General features: G+C 38.4%; 1 protein-coding gene across 1 annotated transcript in view; it reads right to left on the minus strand.

The window, feature by feature from the left end:
* Positions 1–445: 445 nt before the first annotated feature.
* Positions 446–27,256, minus strand: part of LOC136874552 (uncharacterized) — a 188,851-nt gene continuing 162,040 nt past the window's right edge. The window contains exon 14 of the mRNA XM_068227842.1: positions 446–667. Coding sequence (XP_068083943.1) covers positions 545–667 — 123 coding nt within the window. The 3' untranslated portion in view covers positions 446–544. The remainder of the gene's footprint in view (positions 668–27,256) is intronic.

Raw genomic sequence — 27,256 nt, forward strand, 5'->3', positions numbered from 1 at the left:
TGTACTAAATAAAGTCCTGCGTGATGTACATATGTATATATTCATGTATTGATAATTAATACTATTTATTAATGGTCACCAAATTTTAATCTTGATTTACCTTAAACACATTATGATTTTCTATTTAAGAGAAATATAAGTACAAAATTCCTGGGATATTCTTTGTTCATATAACCTATTTTTTAAGATCTTTCTTTTCCCTTTCATATTTTCTATGAATATACCATATATTCCACATTCTTGTGTATATGTCACTCTTTCTCTGCATTTTTTCCTTATTCAGCCTGAATTATTTTAGGTACAAGGGGGGATATTAATATCACCACAATCATCACAGACTGTTCACTACTCATAACATTTGATGAGCAGTGATAAAATATACATCAAAATATAGCAGTTCATTTAAATTCAATCTCATTTCATGAGAAAGCAAGTGACTAGATTCAAAATGGACTGGCATTCGATAAAAATCACATACAAATATTAATGCACGAGCATTAGAAAACAGTACAAAGTATTTGTTTTACATACAAATTTGACACATTTATAATATAAAATCTGAGCTGTCATCAGTCGGCATTACAGACAAGTTTTCAATGAAGTGGTCTTCTGAATGGTTTGAAGATACAGTGAACCCTGTCACCAAAAAACTTCGCCGCACTGTCTCCTGAAATAGAAAATAATATAAATGATGAACCATAACTTATGTTAAGACCATGAGTTAAACTTGTGGCATTATTATTATTATTATTATTATTATTATTATTATTATTATTATTATTATTATTGCAGCTGGTGATTTTCAACTTTGTGGACTCTGAATATGGCGAAAGTATCTCATTCAGTTCTATTTTGACGTCGGTACTAACAAGTACTACTGCAATAACTTCAAGGCTACATTTGGTATAGATGATCCATGGAAATTAAATAATTTACTAAGAATGACAGGAAACAAAGGAGAAAATCACAATCAGCATGGCTATGTTCACCAAAGAGTGTGAGAACATATTGCTGCTTGAGCAATTTCTGGAATCCATACGAGTGTGTAAGCTTTTCTTTCAGTATTGTGATAAGAGATACCCAAGAGATATAGTTTCAATCAAACTGATCTTGAAGTGAAATAGTCTTACAGATAGCTTTCGAGTTGTATCAAGATAGAAAATTAGTCTTTAAGTTCTCTAATTTTACAATTAAATTTATTGATAATTATTTCAAATTCATAAGTAGCCCGCCTGGTGACCATGATCGTTAAGGCATTGAAGTTTAAACAGTCTGACACTGAGGTTAACCGGTTCGAGTCCCGTTAGTTGAAAAAATTTCACCATCAGAATGTTGGCCGGCAGGGTAGGGGAAGTGGTGGTATACAATTTCTGATCACTAGATTGCGTGCCAAAAGCCCGGATTAAATTCCAAATCCCTCTGCAGTGCTCATATGGAGTGAGGGCATATGACGCTGTTGATGGTGATTCGTCTGTCGGATGGGGACGTTAAGCCTTGAGCAGACCCCTTGGTGCTATTCGACAGGAATAGGCTACATACCGGCACCAGGTTTCACCCTCTCCCATTCTAGTGTCATATATCAAGTCATTCATTTCATCTCATTAACTTCTCTGATGAGGTTGACATAAGAAAGGGCATCTGTTAAAAAAAAAAAAAAAAAAAAAACCACTACGACAGATTCATCTCACCTCATACCCAACTCCATAGAGAAATGGGACAAGGGTTGGACAAACAAACAAACAAACAAACAAACAAACAAACAAACAAACAAACAAACAAACAGACAAACAAACAAACAAACAATTCAAATTCATAAGTGACAAAGAATGAATGTATTTATCATTACTTGTCATTAAGAATACTGAAGATATGTAAAAAGAACCTAAAAATTAAAGATCTTAAAGACGGTAAAAATTTATGAAAAATAATACATTCATGTTAAAATCCTTGACTGGCTAATAAATGTAGCATCTGATTGATTCATGTTGTGCGGCCTCTGGAGAGGTCTAGTGCGGGTCTTTCTACTTGAGTGACGCCTATGGGCGATCAGCGCATCTGGGTTTGTGATGATGATGATGATGATGATGATGAGGTAGGGAGAAGGTGAAACCCAGTGTTGGCACATATACTACTCCTTTCAAAGAATTACACCAAGAGTTTTACTCCAGGCTTAACGTCCCTGTCTAACAGACGAATCATCATCAACAGTGCCATACGCCCTCACTCCATATGAATACCGTGGAGGGGTTTGAAATTGAACCCAGGATTTTGGTGTGCAATCTAATGATTAGAAATTGTATGTCACCACCTCTCCTATCCTGCCGGCCAACATTCTGATGGTGAATTCTTTTCCCAGCAACAGGACTCGAACCGGCTAACCATGGTGTCAAGACAATAGAGACCTGATGCCTTAACGATCATGGCCACCAGGTGGGCTAATTTAGCATTCATAGATATGAGGGGGATCAAATATAAATAGGATTTTATTTTTTATTTAAATTCATTTATTGAAAAACACAAGGCAATCACAATTTATTTTTCCACCTAGTTTCCTGCTTTGGAAATGCATTTGTCCCAGCGTATGGGCAGCTTTTTGATGGCCTCATCATAAAAAGAACAGGGTCATGTTGTGACTTCCCCTCTCGGAGAACAATCATCAAATGAGAAATGCAACCATTCAAGCTAAGGGCGCCAATCTTTAAGTTGAAGACTTAAAGATAAAAATTTATAATCAAGCTTGGACGGACTCTTATCACAGGGGTGGGGTGATAGTGCACTAATCATTAAGCAGGAGAATTAAAAATTAAAAGGCTAATTAAGGCAAATTGATTAAAGTAAACTAGAAAAATACTATTTATTATATTTAATATAAATGACGACGGTTTAACGAGAACTGAATTTAAAATAGAAAATGAATTTAATAAAAAATTGAATGACTCTACTTCGCGAAAACTTGCAATATCTTTAACTCGCTTGCTCACCATGTCGTCTTGTTCTGTTGGTCCTTGGAAAGCTTCCCTCCTTGTAGCTGGAACATCATCGGTCGTCTTTGATATCTCTTCATCTGCAGCGAAGTACCATTCCTGCCTTGCAAATTGCACCCACCACTAATTGGAAGATGACTTCAAAACTAACACTCCCTATTATGCTTTATCCCATATTGGAGATAAGCCCTAAGTCATAGTTAGCCAAACCACCTTGGGTTATTTGGAGAGGATACTCAATTAAGAATCCTTCCAATTTTACTGAAAATGTTCTCTGAAGTTTCATTTCTATCTAGATTAATACTACCTATTGACTTAGACTGGTTCAAACCGGTCTTTTAGCCGAGCTGTACGTACTTCCTGATGAGAGTGGCTATACACCCCTCATTCGGAATTTCTCAGTACCACGTCGTGGTAATGAAGTAAAATACTAACGTAGAATCAAACGAAGAAGATCAAGTAGAATGCAGCCGAGTCCAGTAGTAGAGATCAAGATCTAAGATGAGGCCAAGAGCTCCAGCATGCCCTTTTATAACCTTTACTGGTGCTAATTACAGGTCGCAACACGTGGTCCAATCAGATGACATGTCTCTCCCCACTCCAGATATTAGAGTTGACGGGTCTTAACTCTGATATTAACTGTTCTTCTATTGGTCCATTCACTCATTATCCATGGCAACATGACGCTCCTTTCAAAATATAGACGTTGATCCGTTTGAATAATTCTGGTCGAAATACGGTAGCTTTCGTGAGGACGCGTGAACACGTGCTTGCTTTCCCAGAACTCGATGTCTATATCTGTCCTTTCTCCTTCCTCGGTGATGTGGCAATATAGCGGAAATCTACTGCAAGTTAATTTTAAACAAATGTCGCAAGAATCTAAGTGAATATTAGAATATTCAGCCCTCGTTTACAAGTCGTAGTTACAAAGTAATGAAATGATAGTGAGCAAATGATTAAACATGAATTATAATACAATTACATACCAAAATAAATATCATGACGTTAAATTTCTGAATTAATTACACATAATAAAATTAACATAATTACACTGTAACGTCTGGAACGTTACATACGCCCCCATGAGTTCTTAACAAATATCATATGAGTTGAGAACTCACACACTTACTCCCACATTGACTTGAAATACCTCTATTACTTGCCCATAACGATCGACATTATTTACATACAATTAATTATATCTCACTCTTTCCATCATATCTCTCTTAGATTGCTTACCATTGCGACTGTCTGTTATTTCAGTTCATCTTGAGGTATAGCTACAAAATTATGCCCAACACAAGCACCTTTTCATTTTTGTAAAAAAACAAGATTATTCTAGAAAATATAACATAATATATATACAATTCAGATTACAGACTCTGCCGAGTGTCTATCTGTCCTTTTACTCCCCATCTCTCCGACATTCTTTGCTAGATAGCAATAACACGTTCTCTTCCAATCTTTTACATTAGAAACATGGAAAACAAATGATACAAACAATTTACACTTTTATCACTCTTTCGAATGTTTCAAACTTATCTTGAAGCAGGATGTAATACACTTCACTCGAATACACACGTGATTTAAGCTCACGGTAAAATTATTGCAAGTTAGAAATGCACATACGGGAAAATTAATTATTTGCCGTCGTCAGCTTTAATTAGCCTTCTGTAACATCTCAGAAAACAAATATATCAAATTTCATGGCCTCACATACGGAAAACAGATGATCGATCGTCAATGAACTAGCGTAAATCTACCGTCACACAAACACCTCCCTTGTTTACAAACACAACTAGGAAATACCACCACAATAGAGACGTAAACTTATCCACTCGTAGTCTGACATAACAAGTAGCAACTTCCCCGAGTTACTGACCTATATCTCACAATCCGGTTCAGCCACCTCACACGACAGGTATCTCCGCAAACTACTAATGTTATATGAACCATTCATTACGCTCTCGCCATCCGCTAACTTGTAAGCACAGGGTCCAAGTTTACGATGTACTTTATAAGGGCCTTGATATAAAAGAAAAAATGTCTTTGTTACCTTATCCTCACTATTTGACAACATGGGAACTCTCACCAAAACCATATCACCTACTTCAAAGTTATCAAGTACCTTACGTTTCTGTTGCTTTTTACGTTTATCTCCAGATTTAATCAGGTTCTCCCGTGCCAGTCGGACGTAAAATTCAGCATTACGAGGTGGTTCCTCAGGCAAACCTAACACTCTCACTAGTTCATTCTGAGGCTTACAACCAAAATGAACTTGTGACGGCGTCAATCTCGTGCTTTCATGTTGAACTGCATTGATCCATGTCTCTATGCGGGATAAATGAGCCACCCAGGCTGTATGCTTATCGAACACTAAGCATCTAAACATGCGAGATAACTCTTTCATAACGCGCTCACACATATTACCCTGAGGGTATCTAATAGATGAATGAACCTGTGTAATACCTAGCTCTCTAATTATGGACTTCCATTTTTTCGAAATAAATTGCGGTCCACTGTCTGATAATATTCTACGAGGAGTACCTAATTCAGGGATATACTTCTCTTTGATTATACGACTACAAGATTTTCCAGTGGCTTTTCTCATACCGTATAATCTGACCAATTTCGAGAAGGCATCAATAATGACTAAAATATATTGGAAGCCGAACTGTCCCTTTACCACAGGTCCAAATAAATCAGTACACACCAAGTCACCAGGTCTTTCTGAGATTACTGCCTGACGAGGTCCTTCTAAATAGCGGTTAGGAACTTTGCTACGCTGACACAGATCGCAAGTGGAAAGAATTTTTCTTATATCTCTTCCCATCTTGTCCCATATAAAATTCTGTCGGATCTCATACAGAACTTTATTAGCTCCAAAATGTCCTAATTCCTTGTGGATAAACCAAATCAATTCCATACGTAGCGCTTTGGGTACACAAATCCCCCAGAGATCCTCGCCACATTTCCTGGCTAGAAACCCGTTAACCAGTTTGTACGTGTGCCTACCATGCGACACAGTGAGCTGCTCTCCTCCCTGAAGTACAGACAAAGGTTCCCGACATTCTTCGTCTACCGACTGTTCAACCAATAGGTTACGTAGTCTATTTAGAGCAGTTTCATTTTCCTTAGACAGACATGTACATATAATAATGCCCTCACGTGGCTCTAGAAGGCTACCTTCTTCGCACAACTTCGGATCACGTGACAATAAATCAGCAAGGACATTATTCTTTCCCTTAATGTGAGTTACCTTAAAATCATACTCTTGTAGGGCGAGTATCCATCTACTAACTCTGTTAGATGCTAATTTACACTTGGATACAAAAGAAAGAGCATGATGATCCGTCCTAATTTCAAATTCGGTACCTAAAACATACATCCTAAATTTACTCAGGGAGTATACGATAGCTAGGAATTCAAGTTCCGTTATAGTATAACGCTTTTCAGCAGCACTTAAACCTCTGGAAGCTAAAGACACAATCCCTAAATTACCATCATCATCTACTTGACATAGTGCACCAGCGATACCACAGTGAGATGCGTCCGTCAGCAACACATACTTCCTATCGGGCATGGGGTATCTCAAAACAACCGCCTGCCTGAATCCTTCTTTTAATTTTAGGAAAGCTCTATTATGATCCTGTGTCCATTCCCACTTACTGCCAGCTTTCAATAGTTCTCTAAATGGCTCTAGTAAGTTACCAAATCTCACTACAAATCGTCTGAAAAAATTACATACACCAATATACGATCTCAGCTCCTTAATATTTCTAGGTGTCGTGGTATTCAATATTTTTTCAATTCTTGTGCTCTCAGGCGTCACTCCCATTGCCGATACACGGTGCCCCAAAAAAGTCACCTCTCGTCTACTGAAAACACATTTGTCAAGTTTCAGAGTAAAACCAGCATACTCTAATTTAGAAAAAATCCTCTCCAAGTGGTCCAAGTGCTCTTCAAAGGTACTAGATCCTATAACCAAATCATCGATATAAATAGTAGCATAATCTCCAGTATCATCTCCCAAGGCAATACTAAGTGCGCGAATAAGAGCTGCCGAACTCGTACGGGTCCCAAAAGGAACACGCCTAAATTGGTACAAACTATGCTTATAGCTGAAAGCAGTAAGAGGCCTGTCTTCTGATCTTAAAGGTATCTGCCAAAAACTACTCCTAAGATCTAACGTAGAAAACCAACTCTTACCCTGAAAATTCTGTATCAACTCTTCAATGGTTTGTGATCTCAACTGATCAGCACCAATACGTCGGTTCATCTCCCTGCCATCAATACACAAACGTATTGATCCATCAGACTTTGGCACAACAATTAAGGGATTAACATATTGACTGTTTGATAATTCAATCACATCGTCTGCTAACATAGCTTGAATTTGATCCTCTACGGCTTTTGCATATTTGTGTGGTATCGGATATCGCGGTCCGCTGAATGGAGTCTTATCCAGCACAGAAAAAGAATGTTCATACAGATGGGTAACACCAGGTTTCTCGGAGAAAATCTCCACGTGTTCACACAACACTTCAAATAACTTGTCCTTCTGGACTTCATTCAACTCATTTCTACTTACGGCTTCTTTCAAGCCACATATTTTATCCTCATGAATCCACAACTGACACAACTTCAGGCCCTCACTAGCCTCTTCATTTACTTTAGAAACCTCTTTCATTCTCCACACTGTACTAACTTCCGTTTTCCTCTGAATTTCCTCCTCAAACTTGACTTTGATTTCCTCATTATTCCACCTCAAATTTAGCATAAGATCATTGTAATTTAACTGAGCCAATTTTAACGTTAACCAGTCAGATCCCAAGATAAGATCAAATATTAAATGCGGAATTACCAAACATATCTGAACGCTAATAAAATTATTAATGCAGATCGGGACAGCTACTTGTTTACAAATTTGCATAGACTTCTTACCAACAGCCGTAATGATAAAAGTAGACTTAACAGGCATTTCCTCCAAATGAATACCCTGTTTCACTAATGACTCATACCACTGAGAACTAATACATGATATTTGGCTACCAGAATCAATCAAAACTTTAACCCACGCCCCCCAGACTTTCAATTTAACAACAGGATTGACTACTTTATTACTTGAATCTCCATTATTCTGCTCGGGTTCATATAACAAATCGTCTCTAACATCGAGGTCATATGGTAACACTTTCATGGCAAGACACTTCGCTACCTTCGCACTAGGCTGGAATTCTGACCTAACATTACAGCCTCTAGTTAGTTTAAAGTTTCCCCTTGTGTATTGACGTTAGACTCATTAGTACATTGCTCTGGCCTCCGTTGGGAATTTCCTGTCCTATATTCCTGTGCTCCGCTCCTGCTGTTCTGCTGAGGTCTGAACTGATTACGAGCTTCGTGATTCTGTGTTCTACCGTTATGTCTCATTCCGTTGTGATGACTAAAGTTCTGAATATTCTCCGTTCTACTTCTAAGGTTACCTAACGCATCAAAACTGCCTAATAGGTTCTCCATCTCCTGAATAGTACCAACTTTTTGCATACAGGCCGCTTCTCTCACCCTGTCCGGAAAATGTCTTAAAAGTAGTCTTACTACATCAGACCCCTCGGTTATACCATCTAAGTTCTGACAAATCATGACATGTGCCAGGAAGTACTCGGTCATAGTAACTCCTTCATGCTGTTTGTACCTCCCAAATACCACCCTTTCTCTCTCCCTAGCTTGTATCGCTTCATTCCAGAATTTCTCTCTAAATTTATTTCTGAATTCTTTCAGGTTCGTCATCGTCTGCCTATATACCATGAACCAAGACCGAGTTTCTCCTACAAAAGCATGGTCAATATTTTCCATAACGTCTTCCCAGTCCATAGACCCTTCCTCTAGACGCTTTTCAAATCGTTTTTCTATCATCTTAAGGAAATCTAGCGGGTTCGTTTGTTTCCCATTAAATTTAGGTAGTTCAATTTCCCTAATGTAGCTATTTCCTAGACATTGCCTTCCCGTGAAAACCTGTTTATCCTTTGCCACCTGTTTTAACTGATTTTCTGCTTTCTCCATCCGGCATTCTACCTCTTTGTCTCTCCTATCAATTTCGCTCTCCAAGTTAACCTGCTTCTCTTTCAATGTCCTAATTTCAATCTTATTCTCTTCGGCTATCGCAAACCTTTCTTCCCTTGCCCGGGTCTCATCTTCTATTCTAAGCTTTACCGTGTCAATCTCTTGTTGGACGTGGTCTTTAAATACCCGTATTTCCCCTCTTTGAGTCTCAACTCTCTTATCAATACTAGTGACGTGCCTCATTACTTCCTCCCTAGTAGAGTTGTTTTCCTTCCCCATTAATTCCAGGAATTCACTTCTCTGTTCCGCAAACTTTTCTTCTACCTTTTTCCCTTGCCGTACATATTCACTTTCCTGGTCCTCTAATCGCTTACTAAAATGTTCATTTTTTACCACCAGATCGCGTAACTGCTTACTGTGTTCGTCCATTCTCCGATTCGCTTCCTCCTTATTTTCCCTCATCTCCCTGCTTAATTCAGCTTTAGTTTGTTCTAACTGTTCTTTAAGTTCAGATTTAGTTTGTTCTAATTCACTTTTAAGCTCAGATTTAGTTTGTTCTACATCTGTTTTAATTTGTTCCAATTCATTTTTTATTTCAGATTTACTGTCCTCTATCTTACTTAACATTAACTGCATCATTCCCATTAACTGATCATTATTATTACTTTCATTGTTAGTGTTTACTTCCGCTTCGCCCCCCATCCTACTATCATCTGACTCCATACTGACTTCTTTCTGCTTGCCTTCACTCTCCATACTACTTACACTTCTATCTTCAATTTCCTCTACAAGACTACACAACTCTTCCTCTGAACTCAATACATTATTGCCTTTTATCGCCCGTCCACTGCGCAACATCCTCTCCTCTTTCGTCTGATCAGCCATGACCCTTCCCACAATCAAACACTCTTAATGAAACGTGGATATCCAAATTTTGCCCATAACACGAATTCTGATATCGTTACTGTCATTAACTGCTCCGTACTTAATGATTTTCTCGCCCCACGTTGGGCGCCATTTATGTGACTTCCCCTCTCGGAGAACAATCATCAAATGAGAAATGCAACCATTCAAGCTAAGGGCGCCAATCTTTAAGTTGAAGACTTAAAGATAAAAATTTATAATCAAGCTTGGACGGACTCTTATCACAGGGGTGGGGTGATAGTGCACTAATCATTAAGCAGGAGAATTAAAAATTAAAAGGCTAATTAAGGCAAATTGATTAAAGTAAACTAGAAAAATACTATTTATTATATTTAATATAAATGACGACGGTTTAACGAGAACTGAATTTAAAATAGAAAATGAATTTAATAAAAAATTGAATGACTCTACTTCGCGAAAACTTGCAATATCTTTAACTCGCTTGCTCACCATGTCGTCTTGTTCTGTTGGTCCTTGGAAAGCTTCCCTCCTTGTAGCTGGAACATCATCGGTCGTCTTTGATATCTCTTCATCTGCAGCGAAGTACCATTCCTGCCTTGCAAATTGCACCCACCACTAATTGGAAGATGACTTCAAAACTAACACTCCCTATTATGCTTTATCCCATATTGGAGATAAGCCCTAAGTCATAGTTAGCCAAACCACCTTGGGTTATTTGGAGAGGATACTCAATTAAGAATCCTTCCAATTTTACTGAAAATGTTCTCTGAAGTTTCATTTCTATCTAGATTAATACTACCTATTGACTTAGACTGGTTCAAACCGGTCTTTTAGCCGAGCTGTACGTACTTCCTGATGAGAGTGGCTATACACCCCTCATTCGGAATTTCTCAGTACCACGTCGTGGTAATGAAGTAAAATACTAACGTAGAATCAAACGAAGAAGATCAAGTAGAATGCAGCCGAGTCCAGTAGTAGAGATCAAGATCTAAGATGAGGCCAAGAGCTCCAGCATGCCCTTTTATAACCTTTACTGGTGCTAATTACAGGTCGCAACACGTGGTCCAATCAGATGACATGTCTCTCCCCACTCCAGATATTAGAGTTGACGGGTCTTAACTCTGATATTAACTGTTCTTCTATTGGTCCATTCACTCATTATCCATGGCAACATGACGCTCCTTTCAAAATATAGACGTTGATCCGTTTGAATAATTCTGGTCGAAATACGGTAGCTTTCGTGAGGACGCGTGAACACGTGCTTGCTTTCCCAGAACTCGATGTCTATATCTGTCCTTTCTCCTTCCTCGGTGATGTGGCAATATAGCGGAAATCTACTGCAAGTTAATTTTAAACAAATGTCGCAAGAATCTAAGTGAATATTAGAATATTCAGCCCTCGTTTACAAGTCGTAGTTACAAAGTAATGAAATGATAGTGAGCAAATGATTAAACATGAATTATAATACAATTACATACCAAAATAAATATCATGACGTTAAATTTCTGAATTAATTACACATAATAAAATTAACATAATTACACTGTAACGTCTGGAACGTTACAATGTCACCAGCCAGTTGCGCACGAAGTCTTCCACACTCTCGCCATCTTCAGATCGTTGCCCTCTAAGCGGTTCAAACAAATGGAAATCGCAGGGCAATAAGTCCAGTGCATTTGCTGTAGTTTGGAGAGAATTAGAGCTGCAGTATGGGGACCCATCTAGAACACACTTTACAGAACTGTAGGTCGTTTGTGATGATTGCTTGACAGCTCCCATAACTGATTCCCACTTGTTCTGCAATTTCTGATACTCTTGCCTGTCAATCGTCGTCAATAATGTCTTTAACCGCACAAATGTTTTCATGTGTAATGCTGGTCCGAGGACGGCGACCGTGTTGCTGATTTTCCACAAGTTCTTGTCCTTCCTTGAACTTTTTATGCCAGGCAAATACACATATCCTTGACAATGTTTGATCACCAAACTGTGCAGTCAATCTCTGGCAAATTTCCACCACTGTAACTCCTTCATGAGCAAGAAATTTTATAATTATACGTTCCGCAGTGGAGGGGTGCACCTGTTTCTTGAGCATTATGGATGAAACTGCGGGAAATATCTAACAGCACACTCCCTCCACTCTTAACAGTCCTGCCTAAGCATAGCAGAAGCGCAAGGCAAGTCCTACCAACTGTTAATATTCAGGAATAAAAATCCTGTTTATATTTGTTCGACCTTCGTATATTAGTGTCAGTTCAGCTCCTTGGCTGAACGGTCTGCATCGAGACTTTCAGTTCAGAGGGTCTTGGGTTTGATTCCCGACTAGGTTGGGGATTCTAACCAAGTCTGGTCAATTCCTCTGACTTGGGGACTGGGTGTTCATGTTCATTCCAATTCATTCCTCTCAATATAAATACAACACACTGCTCTACAAATCACTACAGGAACACATAATAGTGAATATATTCCTCCACACAAGAGTTGGAATCAGGAAGGGTGCCATGCAGTAAAACTGGGCCAGATCCACATGCATGACATACTTTGCACCCACGACATTACCAAAACGTGGAAAAAGCAGAAGATATAATAGTATCAATACTAACAAGGAAAGGACACCTTCGCCTACAGGGGAAGCGCAATCACACCCGGTCTATCCAAAGGAACATGGAGTTAAATGAATCATGGAAAGAGTAAGACAGTATTAAAGATGCAACTTCATAGAATGAACTTTAAAGCTTTTTTTTTTTTTTTTTTTTTTTTTTACGTTGCACCAACACAGATAGGTCTTAAGGTGATGATGAGTTAGTAAGGGTCTAGGAGTGGGAAAGAAGATGTCATGGCCTTAATTAAGGTACACCCCTAGCATTTGCCTGGTGTGAAAATGGGAAACCACGGAAAACCATCTTCAGGGCTGCCGATAGTGGGGTTCAAACCTACTATCTCCCGAATACTGGATACTAGCCGCACTTAAGCGACTGCAGCTATCGAGCTTGGTACCAAAAGTTAATGTCTGAACCAAGTGTGACTGCATCTGTAATAAATGTTATCATATTATTTTAGGTTTAATGAAATAAACAGATTCAAGTTCAGCAAGCTCAAAACAATTTTCTGGAATGAGTTTGTTAATGAGATGAATTCCTCCTGGAACTATTGAATTGACTTGTTTGTTTTTTAAGAATCTAATAGAAGAAGGCAAATCTCCAACCCCTGAACGTCTGGTGACAGGACATAATTCTGAAATGTCATCTTACTTACTGATCTTCAATTTAGGAAACTGACCGTTGGTTCTCATATCAGGATACACATCAAAGGTAACAAATTTCTGCCCATGATGTTAATCCTTTACTAGTCGAAAGGGTTAATTTTGACCTTAAGAACCACTGCCCACATTGCAGGATGCAGTAATGAACTATCCCATGCTGCTGACCGGTGTCATGAAATTTTGAGAATAAGCCACAATTTACATGTAGTTCCTTCACATTTCACTTTTGAAAGACATGCAGTACAAGACCTGTCACAATCGATATTCCAAGAAGTTCAAAGAATCCAAGTATTAGAATTTCCTTTCTCGTGTGGTTGCTTGGACCATCTGCCAGGTAAATGGCAATTTTTGACGATGACAGAGCATATGTGCAATCACTACTTTCTGCATACTCGATGTTATACAACCTACTGTGTCATCATCCAGAAACATAACATATTCACTTTTACTGAAATCACTGACTTTGTTATCACTGTACCGTATTTCTCCGAATCCAAGACGACGTTTTTTTTTTTTTCAGAATCTCATGTGAAAAATCAAGAGCCGTCTTGCATTTGCAGCCTAACAGTAATGAACACCACTGGCAGCTACCACGGTAACCATGCTGCTTCTTTTCAAACCCCGTGCACGTGAACACATAAAACTCGTTGACAATCAATGTCCGCCTCTTTATTATACATCGCTAGCCGCGGCAACCGGTTGAACAGTGCCTCTGTGTAACATCAATGGATCTCGGGAAACAGTGAAGAGGGACTGATATTCTATTAGCCTCAACAAAAACATTTCTCAAATCTGCATAACGGCATCAAAATGTGCGAGCCTTCGAATTCTTAGAAAGGCCACGGCTACTCAATGGCAGAGTTATAACAAGTCTACTGTACCTGACGTTTAGTAAAATGAAGTTTTATAGACAGCAGGAATATTTTAGTGACGGATCGTTGTATTGTAAAAATACGTGGCAAGTTTTCAACGGATTCTCTTTGATATGATGTCAATTTTAAGTTAATGGGTATTAAACATGCGCAAGTGAAGAATAATTGTGCAGCCACAAGAAAATATGGGATAGGCCTAACTAAAGCAAATATTCGATATTAGAGTAAAGACAAAGATAGATTAAACAATGCATACTGTACAAAAAAATGCATTCAGTGGCCTGCAACAAGGATACCTTAAAGAAGTTGAAGATGAAATTGTGAAGTATGTGCACGAGAAAAGCAACGGTACAATGGCCATACCACGGCACACTACATTCATTTGTTGACCTTCAACGACCGCATCTTTATTAGGCCTATACATCGCTAGCCCCAAACCTGGCAAAGAAGCCGTGCATGTAGTGGCAGCCGGTTGTACCTGGCGCTGAGTAAAAGTAACAGTTTTATAGATAACAGTAATATTTTCCTGATGGATCGTCGTATTGTAGAGGCGCATAGAAAAGGTACTGCCAGCAAATTTTTGATGGGTTCTCCTCGATATTATGATGCCAATTTTAAGTTAATGGTTATTAAACCCACAAAATAAAAGAATAAAGATAGCCTAAAAATGCAAACTGTACAAGAAAGCCATACATATGATTTTACAAATCACTTTTTAAGCCTGATTTAATTTTTTGAGAGAGAAGTGGCAGGGTTTTCTTGCATTCAGGGTCATCTTGGATTTGTTGGTAGTCATCCACTGTCTCAAAATAATCTACTAGTAGTTCAACAATGCTTGCTGGGTGCATCTTCACTGTACACAAGTAATGAGAATGCTGTGACCTGTCTAATGCTATACATCACAGTGACACTCTGCACCTTACAAATGTGTCATATTCCTCTTAGGAAGGGTAAATATAAACTAACTTTACATCAGCTACGTGCCTCAGGTGCTTGTAGTGCAATCTGTCTATTGAACAAAGAAATTTATATTAGCATCCTAAAATTAAATGGACAGAAAAAGTTTTGGGGCTCATGGAAATGGGCACTAATGAGTTAACGTGGTGACCATTGCATCTCATTGTGAACTAACAAAATAAATTTCCATCCTTGCAACTGACTCAGTTTAATTGTAATACATGAACAGTTTGAAACTCATAAACAGGTCTCAATGGCATCTTCAGTATATACTCTATTTGCAATATGATACACTGAATGAAATAGGTAAGTTCAATACATTTTAAAGATTTATAAAACAGCCTGAAATTCCTGGTGACCATAAGGATTAAAATAGTACAACATATTTATAAATGAATAGCCTACAGCAATTATGAACAAAAGAGAATCAAATATAGACACTAAAAAAGAAATTGGTGATTTATGATGTGGTGAGTGCATTAACATTAAGTTGAATGTAAATATCATTTCAATATACCTATGATCATTGCCATAAGACATGTGTGTCGGTGCGACGTAAAGCGAATTGTAAAAAAAAAATATATATATCCTGATGGATCCCTAAGGTGATGTATGTATGATAACTTTCCTGATCTAAATCTGTTGCAGAAGTTGACACAGAAAGACATATTTGGGCCTGACTATGACCATGAGTTGCACAAGAATCAGAAATGATGTACTGAATAAATGTTATGGTATTTATTGATAAAGTGCACTATCCCCATCCTGTTGAAAGTAGTCAGTCATCAATACAGACCAATAAAATGAAATTAATTTTATATAACTGACTATTCAAAACAATTAATTTCTTTCAAAACGCATGGCAATCTGCAGTGAGACCCAACAACAAAGGCAACTACAAAACTTCCAAAACTTGCATCATTTAATGCACAGATAACTGTTTTATTTAACATACGGTCTAGCCATAGTGAATGGAGTAAAACATTATGTTCAATTTCATAAAAATTGTTGCGTTTAATAACGCCCATCTAGACGTAACATAGAACTTTTCTTCTTCGTTCCATCGTCATACCTTACAGTCAGAAACACCAAGCATTTTCACAGCTCTTACATTATTAGAACATCTTGCCTTGCATAAAACTCACAATTTAAAGTTTATTTCATAACCTCTCCTTCCCACTCAGTCTGCTGTGACTGGAATAGTGATCAAACCAAAAAGCATTAACACAATGATGCCAACCAAAGCAGCAACCATCAAAACCAACAAAGCTAAAGAAATACTGGTTTATTTATGACCTTATGTCAGCTGCAACACGTGTGGTTACTCCTGCCACAACTAGGTAGTATAGTTGGTGAATGATATTAAGAAAAGACCCATAGGATAAGTTTAAGCTTAGTTAATAGATACCATAGTTTGATGGATGACCTACCACCATAACCAGCATTCCCTATTATCACAGCTTCACATACACTGTAAAGACAAAGCTAACAAGATCAATCTGTTCTGATGCATTTTACTTACTCTATGGAGATATAAATAAGGAAAGTCACCATTTACCTTTATAATGTTTCAGTGTTTATCTAGAGTTGAAGGAAAAGCTTATTCAGGATTGTCATCATGAGATCTTAAAGCTGAGTTTGAAATGCAACACACCACATACACTTCTCACTAAGATAAGCAAAATCTGCAAGGTGAACTATAATAAGTATGTGATTTATCAAGAAAGTCATCACTGAATATTGTGAAAAGGAAGGCCGAAAGTGCAGGGGGTCTAGGCTACAAGCTCAGTGAGAAGCGTCAATGCTGGTAAAGCAGTGACAATGTGTACACGGCCAGTAGCAAGCAAAATAAAACTGCCCACGACTGTTGAGGCTCATGATAAGACCCTGATAAGCTGATTAATAATGGGGCAGGTGCCCAGAATTGTATGGAAGTGGAAACTACTAGAATCTTCTGCTGTGTCCTACATAAAGAACAGAGCCAGCAAGAGTGAATCAAAGGCAAATGAACACAAGTAGTTATGAGATGGTAGTGAGTCTGTGACAAGTCATTCAATGAAGAATGAGTATGTCTGATGGCTATGCAGAATTCAACGAGGCTTGTTACTTGTGAAGTGAACTGTTTTGGAACAACACTACAATGTAGAGGCTGTGCTGGGGAACAGGAGTTCAAAGTGTCAATGGGCTATGTGTTCAGTTATGATTGTGAGTAAAAACTGTATTGAGTGGAAAACTCAAATGAGACCAAACTTGTAAATAATAACTGTAAACAATAGTTCAATAAATTCAGCTGACAGTAAAACATCCTAAGTCTCTGAGATTTCAGTTTTAAGGACTCTGATAACCTGCCACAATAATTAGCTTTCATCAATTGTGCTTGGCATAAACTTTCAGACGGTTACGTAGCACAAAGGTATCAGCGAAATATCACTGTAATATTTGTCCCAAATTGCTTTTACACCAATAAAGCGAAAAATCCGCGATAAATTAAGAAATACCATCGTTACTAGAGAAATATCTAGAGAAATATGTATACGTACTTACGGGCCGTAGACAGGACTCCTTTATGTTGTATTCCGCTGCTCGTGCTGTCTTTTGTTTCTTTCTTGAGGTCCAGGGCTTGCACCGACAAATGGGAGTGCTATGTTTGTAAAATGTCATTATCTTTGTCCATATGACTAGCGCAGGAAGATCAAACAGGAAAATAGCATGATCCCTGGACCAATAAATATATGATTTAATGAATGAGTTAGGGCACAAAATGAATGAGCAACTAATATGGATACATACTTTACTACCTTACAACTATTTTTTCTGCTACATTGCAGCGCTTCCGTCTGTGTTTTGTTTGTCTAATACAGTACTTTTGTGTGTGATACCCTTGCTCACTGAAGTTGTTTGAATTAATTAGGTGTCGTTTTCTTCATGTTGCTCATTCCTTTTGTGCCCTAACTCATTCATTATATGATATATTTATTGGTCCAGGGATCATGATATTTTGCTGTTTGTACTGCCCATGCTAGTCATATGGACAAAGATAATGACAATTCACAGACATAGCACTCCCATTCGTCGGTGCAAGCCCTGGACCTCAAGAAAGAAACAAAAGATGGTACGAGCAGCGGAATGAGCAACATAAGAAAACGACACCTAATTAACTCAAACAACTTCAGTGAGCAAAGACATCACATACGAAAGTGTTAAACAAACAAAACACATACAGAAGTGCTGTGACGTAGCAGAGAAAATAGTTGTAAGGTAGTAAATTATGTATCCATATTATTCCCTGCAAGTAAAATATTTCGTATATTTCTTAATTTAGTGCAGATTTTACACTTTATTTGAGTAAAATGAATTATTACATTCCATTTGGGACAAATATTACAGTGATATTTCGCCGATACCTTTGCGCTACGTAACCTTTCAGCTTACTAGGTCATTTCAAGTACATAAAAAACATGTCAAAGAGATGTTAAGTACAGAACAAAAACAGCTAACTGAACACCAGTGAGAAACTAAACCCACAACATTTGGATTTCACTTAGAATGCTCTCCCATCTGAGATACGGTGGTATTGAAAAATGAAATGTCGTATGGCTTTTAGTGCCGGGATATCCCAGGACAGGTTCGGCTCGCCAGGTGCAGGTCTTTCTATTTGACACCCGTAGGTGACCTGCGCGTCGTGATGAGGATGAAATGATGATGAAGACAACACATACACTCAGCCCCCGTGCCATTGGAATTAACCAATTAAGGTAAAAATCCCCGACCCGGCCGGGAATCGAATCCGGGACCCTCTGAACCGAAGGCCAGATCGCTGACCGTTCAGCCAACGAGTCGGACTACGGTGGTATTAAAAGTGTGGTACACATACTGTGAAGGGTATGCAAGGTTGTCTCAAGGGGTTCGCAAATTTATCATAGCTTCTGTTTTCAGTAAGCAGTTTAGAAAAGAATTGAGTCTGTTCATTTTCAATAAAATCTTGTTTTGATTTAGTGTTATTGTGCATCACTATACAGAGTCCCCTTTCCGAACTATTCATTCTAAAATGTCTGTCATTTTGTATCTGCCGTTGACTTGGTATGTAAAAATGCTTACTTATGCTGCATTGCTCATTTGTAATTTTTTGTTTTGAAACCCATCATTCACTTCAATTTTTTTTTCAAGGGTACAGTGAAACCTCATTAGTGCGTTCCTAATTAACACGTTTTCCCGCTTAGCACATCGATTCTCATCATATCAAAATCTACGTATATAAAAAAATCTCACTTAACGTGCAATGAATTTTCGCTATCACCGCTTCCTACAATCACATTTTTCCTAGCCCTGAAAATTTTATTGGACATCTCTTGTGAAAGAAACATGATATCCAACTCGGGTAAGAGCCGTCGCCAGAGCGGCATGATAATGGGAAAAGGACTTGAATTCCCGAACTTCACAGAATGAGTTGCACCTTTGGGTAGCAAGCCAATAATCTCAGGAATATTCAGTTTTGCTTGCCGATTAGTAGTGAAATTGCTGAATAACACGGTGAACCTGTTTGTGCTTGTATTTTGTATGCCATTCAGAAGTTAGAAATTTATTAGGTGTTGAGTGGTACAGTGAAGGGTAGTAAATATTTGTTGCATGATAGTCTATATCTGGATTAGGAACAAAATTGTGCGAAGTTGATTGACGTATGCATATTATTTTGTCTTGTGATAGACCAGTTATGGATATGGAAAATTTCTGATATTCCCATCTAATGAAGACAAAATTAAAATCTATCGGAATGTGTATTGGCATCTGCATCTTTAAGCACGCAGATGTGACGCAAATGTTGAAGCTCGCACCTTTGAGTTCCGATTCGATCACTCGAGCTGGTGGGAGTTTCTTCAGATTCAAAATGGCAGCCAAAATTATTCTCTCACAGTCGCACATGGTCAAGTGTAACCTCCAAAACATTGTCTAAGAGTGTGAAAAGAAAATAATAACCCACTGGTCTGAAATAAAAGGCTTCAACTAACATTTGTTTTAGAAAGAGAGTGATATGCAATAATATTTTTATATTATTATAGACCCCCGTGCAATGTTTTCATATTTGTTCACTCATGTTTTTCACACCTATTAATACTCTCCTTTCAACTTTAGAAATGATAGGTATAGCTTTCACTGTACATGCGGATACATATTGTAAGTGCCCTCATGTCGTAAAAAATCATATCTATAGTTTCCATATCCCTGTTGGGTAGTTTTTATTTGTGTATTCAGTAGTATGTTTTTTTGCTTAACACGTTCTTTTTCCTTGTCCCCTGCAGAAACATCTTAATGAGGTTTTACTGTATATAGTACAATACTAATTGTTGCATTAATAATTATACTTATGTGTGTGTGTGTATATCATTGTTTGGCAATGAAAACCTCGTAATTTTCCTCAGGAGAATACCACGTTCCTCCACCTGCCTTGTTAAGGCTTTCCACGATTCCTGAGAAGGGAACAGAAGACTCCAATGGTCGAATAATTGGGCTATCGTTAAGCAATGAAAATGCCAGGAACATTTCTCCCACCATTGCTGATCGCTCAGTTTTAGACTGCTTCTGTAAACTTTACTCTGATGGAGTTAATGGAGTTACGAGTTTTCCTCTGCCCAGCGATAATATATATATATATATAACACACAATTATTGGCGAACAGGGTATTGTAGCGGCTTAGCTGCTTGCCTGTCATCCCGGCGACAGTGGTTTGATTCCTGGTGTTGCTGAGATGGTATTTTCCGTTGAAAATCCCGTGGTGTCAGGGAGGGCTTTGCGACCTTAAATCCCCGGCCGCAACTCTTCCATGCCTCAGTGCGTGCAGGGACCCTGAGTAAGTGGTGTAAACTACGGAACATGATGATGATGATGATGATGATGATGATGATTATAGTTAATATTATTTGGCATCCAGCAACAATCATTTACTATTTCTGGTACAATCACAATATATTCGTTCTTCAGGGGTAAGAAGGTAAAACAATTGAATTTTGGGGGTATGCAAACCAAAAATTTTGAATACCACTGGTCTACATTATTCTTGCTCTGCTGGCTCAGTATGCGCCAGGTAATTGAAAAATGCTACGAGAGGAATAGGCAGTTGTGTTTATGTTTCGTAGATCTAGAGAAAGCATATGACAGGGTACCGAGGGAAAAGATGTTCGCCATACTGGGGGACTATGGAATTAAAGGTAGATTATTAAAATCAATCAAAGGCATTTATGTTGATAATTGGGCTTCAGTGAGAATTGATGGTAGAATGAGTTCTTGGTTCAGGGTACTTACAGGAGTTAGACAAGGCTGTAATCTTTCACCTTTGCTGTTCGTAGTTTACATGGATCATCTGCTGAAAGGTATAAAATGGCAGGGAGGGATTCAGTTAGGTGGAAATGTAGTAAGCAGTTTGGCCTATGCTGACGACTTGGTCTTAATGGCAGACTGTGCTCAAAGCCTGCAGTCTAATATCTTGGAACTTGAAAATAGGTGCAATGAGTATGGTGCGAAAATTAGCCTCTCAAAGACTAAATTGATACAGTTCAACAATAATAAAGGTGTTTTAATTTGTTCCACCTATTCAATACTTATATTTTCACTTATAGTGGTTACATAAATAGATTCTTAGTTACATGGGACATGTTTTGCCCTCAATTAAGGGCATCTTCAGCCTAAACACAATCATCAAAAATAAAAATAAATTAAAAGTGGAAGTTAAAAGTTTAGTCAGTTATTAAAATTCGGAACATAAAAATGTGAAAAGTGATACAATTAAGAAATTCCATTGACTTGTGTGACATTTTGCTTAAATTTGGCGTGCGTCCAAGCCAGATGATGTGTTCGTATGACGTAGTGAGTATGTTCCCGAATATTCCGACAGATAAAACTGTTAATATCATTCATGATAATATTTGTAAACACAGTAATCTTAGTAAAATGGAAGTAGAAGAATTCACTAGATTGTTAAATTTCGTATTAGACAATAATTACTTCTCATTTAACAATAATATTTATAAACAGAATGGATTAGCAATGGGTGACCCAATATCGGGCATCCTTGCCGACATATTTATGGATTCAATCGAACACAATGAAATAATATCAAAAATTAAAGGAATTGATTTATGGTTGAGATATGTAGATGATACATTTGTAATCATAAACAAAGATGTCACTAATAGTCAAGAAATCTTAAATAAATTAAATGAAATCGAACCTAATTTGAAATTCACGAAAGAGGACGAAGTCGACAACTCATTGAATTTTCTAGATATAACAGTTACGCGTAAGGTTAACACTTTTGATTTCCAAATATTTAGAAAACCAATACAATCATCTACAACTATAAACAATTCTTCTTTACACCCGAGTTCACATAAACAAGCATCTTTTCACAGTCTGATTTATACAGCACTTAGAATCCCTCTATCTCCCAAGAATTTGAAGAAAGACTTAAATTATATTAGATACCTTGCTAAACAAAATGGTTTCAAAATAGAAAGGATTAACAAATTAATCATTAAAATTAAGAACAAGTTATCTACGAATCTGATACCAGAAAAAAACAAAAAAAACTGAGTATGCTACATTCACTTTTAATAATCCAGCTATACACCAGATTACTAATGTATTCAAGAAACATAATTTTAATATAGCTTTTAGAACTACTAATACTAACCAGTCCATATTCTTTAATCATAAAAAAGTTAATTATGATAAAAATCGTTATTTGGGATCGGAGTATACAGACTCAAGTGTACTCAGTGTAATTTTTCATATGTTGGACAGACTGGGAGAAGTTTTATGACAAGATACATGGAACATGTTAACGCGGAAAAACATAGGAAATACTCAGCGATGAGTTTGCATATGAGGGAGACTGGTCACAAATTTGAATCCATAGAGAAACTCTTAGCAATAATTAGAAACATACAAAAAGGGGGAATGCTGAACGAATTAGAAAGTTTATATATCTATTTAGATCAGACGTACAATAAGCAACAGAATCTTAATGAAACCACGGACAATAAAAGTATGTTACATGAATTAATGCTGAAATTATTAAAGTCAGTTAGTTCGAATAAATTTAGGATACCTAATATATTTAATTCTTCAAACTCTAATACTCCTCCCATACCTACAGATATTAGGCCTACTTCCAGCAATACGGTTGACTCCACCCCTTTGTCAGCCTCGTCACAATTTACTCCACCCATCCTCTCCTCCCTTCCACACTCCCCTATTCCTTCCCCTCCGAGTTCACTGCCGCCTCTGCAGCACAGTTACAACACCAGACTCAGAGCCAACAGACGGGCAGCAAACCAACACAACAGTAGATAACAAATAACAACTTCCACTTACACCTGTTTCAATTTTATGTAAATCGAATTCTCTCCTTACGTTCAATTTCTTATTTCTTCTTTTCCTTCTCTTATAGAAAACATTATTTCTGCATCTACTGACATTTTCTGACAAGGTTTCAGCCATTTTTATTACCTTCCGGTGCTAAGGGCTACTTACAATTTTTCAACAGATGCTTCTGTCTCACTTGCTGACGAATTTCATCAGCGGCCTTGGAAAGATTGTATTCATGACAATCAAGTTTATGCTTGTGTTCACGCCCTCATGTCGTTGGATTTATATTATTACCACTTTGGCTTTCCACTAATATTTTATATGAACTGTTTTTAATTAGAATTTTAATAGAAGAAGTTTTAGTCTCCGACAAGATTATAGTTTAATCATAAGACAGTTTTCCATTAGCATCTTTATATATTGTATCACTTTTCACATTTTTATGTTCCGAATTTTAATAAGTGACTAAACTTTTAACTTCCACTTTTAATTTATTTTTATTTTTGATGATTGTGTTAGGCTGAAGATGCCCTTAATTGAGGACGAAACATGTCCCATGTAACTAAGAATCTATTTATGTAACCACTATAAGTGAAAATATAAGTATTGAATAGGTGGAACAAATTAAAACACCTTTATTATTGTTGAACTGTAAAAATTTTCAATGTGGACCTAAAATGAGGTTTATAACATGTAATGACTAAATTGATGTCAGTAGGTAAGAAATTCAACAGAATTGAATGTCAGATTGGTGATACAAAGCTAGAACAGGTCGATAATTTCAAGTATTTAGGTTGTGTGTTTTCCCAGGATGGTAATATAGTATTGAATCAAGGTGTAGTAAAGCTAATGCAGTGAGCTCGCAGTTGCGATCAGCAGTATTCTGTAATAAGGAAGGAAGCTCCCAGACGAAACTATCTTTACATCGGTCTGTTTTCAGACCAACTTTGCTTTATGGGAGCGAAAGCTGGGTGGACTCAGGATATCTTATTCATAAGTTAGAAGTAACAGACATGAAAGTAGCAAGAACGATTGCTGGTACAAACAGGTGGGAACAATGGCAGGAGGGAACTCGGAATGAGGAGATAAAGGCTAATTTAGGAATGAACTCGATGGATGAAGCTGCACGTATAAACCGGCTTCGGTGGTGGGGTCATGTGAGGCGAATAGAGGAGGATAGGTTACCCAGGAGCATAATGGACTCTGTTATGGAGGGTAAGAGAAGTAGAGGGAGACCAAGACGACGATGGTTAGACTCGGTTTCTAACAATTTAAAGATAAGAGGTATAGAACTAAATGAGGCCACAACACTAGTTGCAAATCGAGGATTGTGGCGACATTTAGTAAATTCTCAGAGGCTTGCTGACTGAACGCTGAAAGGCATAACAGTCTATAATGATGTATGTATGTATGTATGTATGTATGTATGTACACTGACTGACAGAGCAAATGCAACACCAAGAAGGAGTGGTCAGAACTTTATGCCAATTGCAGGGTAGACTGACGTCACTGAGGTATGCTCATGATGTGAAATGCGCACGTAGCGAACGATAAATAGGACACGGCGTTGGCGAATGGCCCACTTCGTACCGTGATTTCTCAGCCGACAGTCATTGTAGAACGTGGTGTCGTGTGCCACAGGACACGTGTATAGCTAAGAATGCCAGGCCGCCGTCAACGGAGGCATTTCCAGCAGACAGACGACTTTATGAGGGGTATGGTGATCGGGCTGAGAAGGGCAGGTTGGTCGCTTCGTCAAATCGCAGCCGATACCCATAGGGATGTGTCCACGGTGCAGTGCCTGTGGCGAAGATGGTTGGCGCAGGGACATGTGGCACGTGCGAGGGGTCCAGGCGCAGCCCGAGTGACGTCAGCACGCGAGGATCGGCGCATCCGCCGCCATTTACTGTTAATAAACTTAACGTCAACCGCCATTCTTCAGCATGTGCAAGATACCCTGGCTGTTCCAATATCGACCAGAACAACTTCCCGTCGATTGGTTGAAGGAGGCCTGCACTCCCGGCGTCCGCTCAGAAGACTACCATTGACTCCACAGCATAGACGTGCACGCCTGGCATGGTGCCGGGCTAGAGCGACTTGGATGAGGGAATGGTGGAACGTCGTGTTCTCCGATGAGTCACGCTTCTGTTCTGTCAGTGATAGTCACCGCAGACGAGTGTGGCGTCGGCGTGGAGAAAGGTCAAATCCGGCAGTAACTGTGGAGCGCCCTACCGCTAGACAACGCGGCATCATGGTTTGGGGCGCTATTGCGTATGATTCCACGTCACCTCTAGTGCGTATTCAAGGCACGTTAAATGCCCACCACTATGTGCAGCATGTGCTGCGGCCGGTGGCACTCCCGTACCTTCAGGGGCTGCCCAATGCTCTGTTTCAGCAGGATAATGCCCGCCCACACACTGCTCGCACCTCCCAACAGGCTCTACGAGGTGTACAGATGCTTCCGTGGCCAGCGTACTCTCCGGATCTCTCACCAATCGAACACGTGTGGGATCTCATCGGACGCCGTTTGCAAACTCTGCCCCAGCCTCGTACGGAGGAGCAACTGTGGCAAATGGTTGACAGAGAATGGAGAACCATCCCTCAGGACACCATCCGCACTCTTATTGACTCTGTACCTCGACGTGTTTCTGCGTGCATCGCCGCTCGCGGTGCTCCTACATCCTACTGAGTCGATGCCGTGCGCATTGTGTAACCTGCATATCGGTTTGAAATAAACATCAATTATTCGTCCGTGCCGTCTCTGTTTCTTCTCCAACTTTCATCCCTTTCGAACCACTCCTCCTTGGTGTTGCATTGTCACTGTCAGTCAATGTATGTATGTATGTATGTATGTATGTATGTATGTATGTATGTATGTATGTATGTATGTATGTATGTATGTATGTATGTATGTTGGCAGGTATCTGAGCTATAAGTCTGTCACTATAGGCAGCACAACTCTAAAGTGTGCTAGTCACTCACTGTAGGTCATTCAAATTGAATCCAAAATCCAAAGGTTGTAGGTTGGGTTCTCACCGATGTCTGGCAGGTCATCTCTTTGGCATGTACTGTATGTACATGACAAAACAAATAATTTATTGTTAACCTAATAAGCTGATGGAAGTCTATTTCAAGATCATCATTATTACAAGTACTAAATAAAGTTAAACAAGTTATTAATACTCATATTAGCCTAAATCAAGCACAGTGAAACCTCGTTAGCACGTTCCTCATTATGGCGGTTTCTTGCTTAGCATGTCGGAAATTCAAAGTCCCATCATATTAAATCTATATAAAAATACCCCACTTACCGCATCACAAATTTTCGCTATTACCGCTTAGTACATTCACGTTTTTCCTAGCCTTGAAAATGTACTCTGTCATCTCTTGTGAAAGGAATGTGATTTCCAACACAGATAAGAACCCTCACCACAGGAGGCAGGTTGGGAAAGTTGCACAAAAACAGGAAATGGCCTTGAATTCCTGAGCTTCACTGAGATAAATTACACCTTTGGAGAGAAAGCCATTAGCCTCAGGAAAGTTCAATTTTGTTTGCTAGTTTTCAGTGATATTGCTGAATAACCCAGTAAGAATAGAATAGAATAGAATAGAATAGAATAGAATAGAATAGAATAGAATAGAATAGAATAGAATATATTTGTTTATCACCTACCGGATCTCCTAATTACAGATGATGTAAGCTTGTTCGTGCTTGCATTTTGCATTCCATTCAGAAATTACAAGTCACTTCTGTGTTGAGTGATACAGTGAAGGGCAGCAAATATTTCTTGAATGATAGCCTACTTACAGATAAGGAACATAATAGTGTGAAGCTGACTAGCATGATGCTTATTTGTCTTATGGTAGCCCAGTTATG

Source organism: Anabrus simplex, chromosome 5 (genome assembly GCF_040414725.1).
Source record: "Anabrus simplex isolate iqAnaSimp1 chromosome 5, ASM4041472v1, whole genome shotgun sequence".
NCBI lineage: Eukaryota > Metazoa > Arthropoda > Insecta > Orthoptera > Tettigoniidae > Anabrus > Anabrus simplex.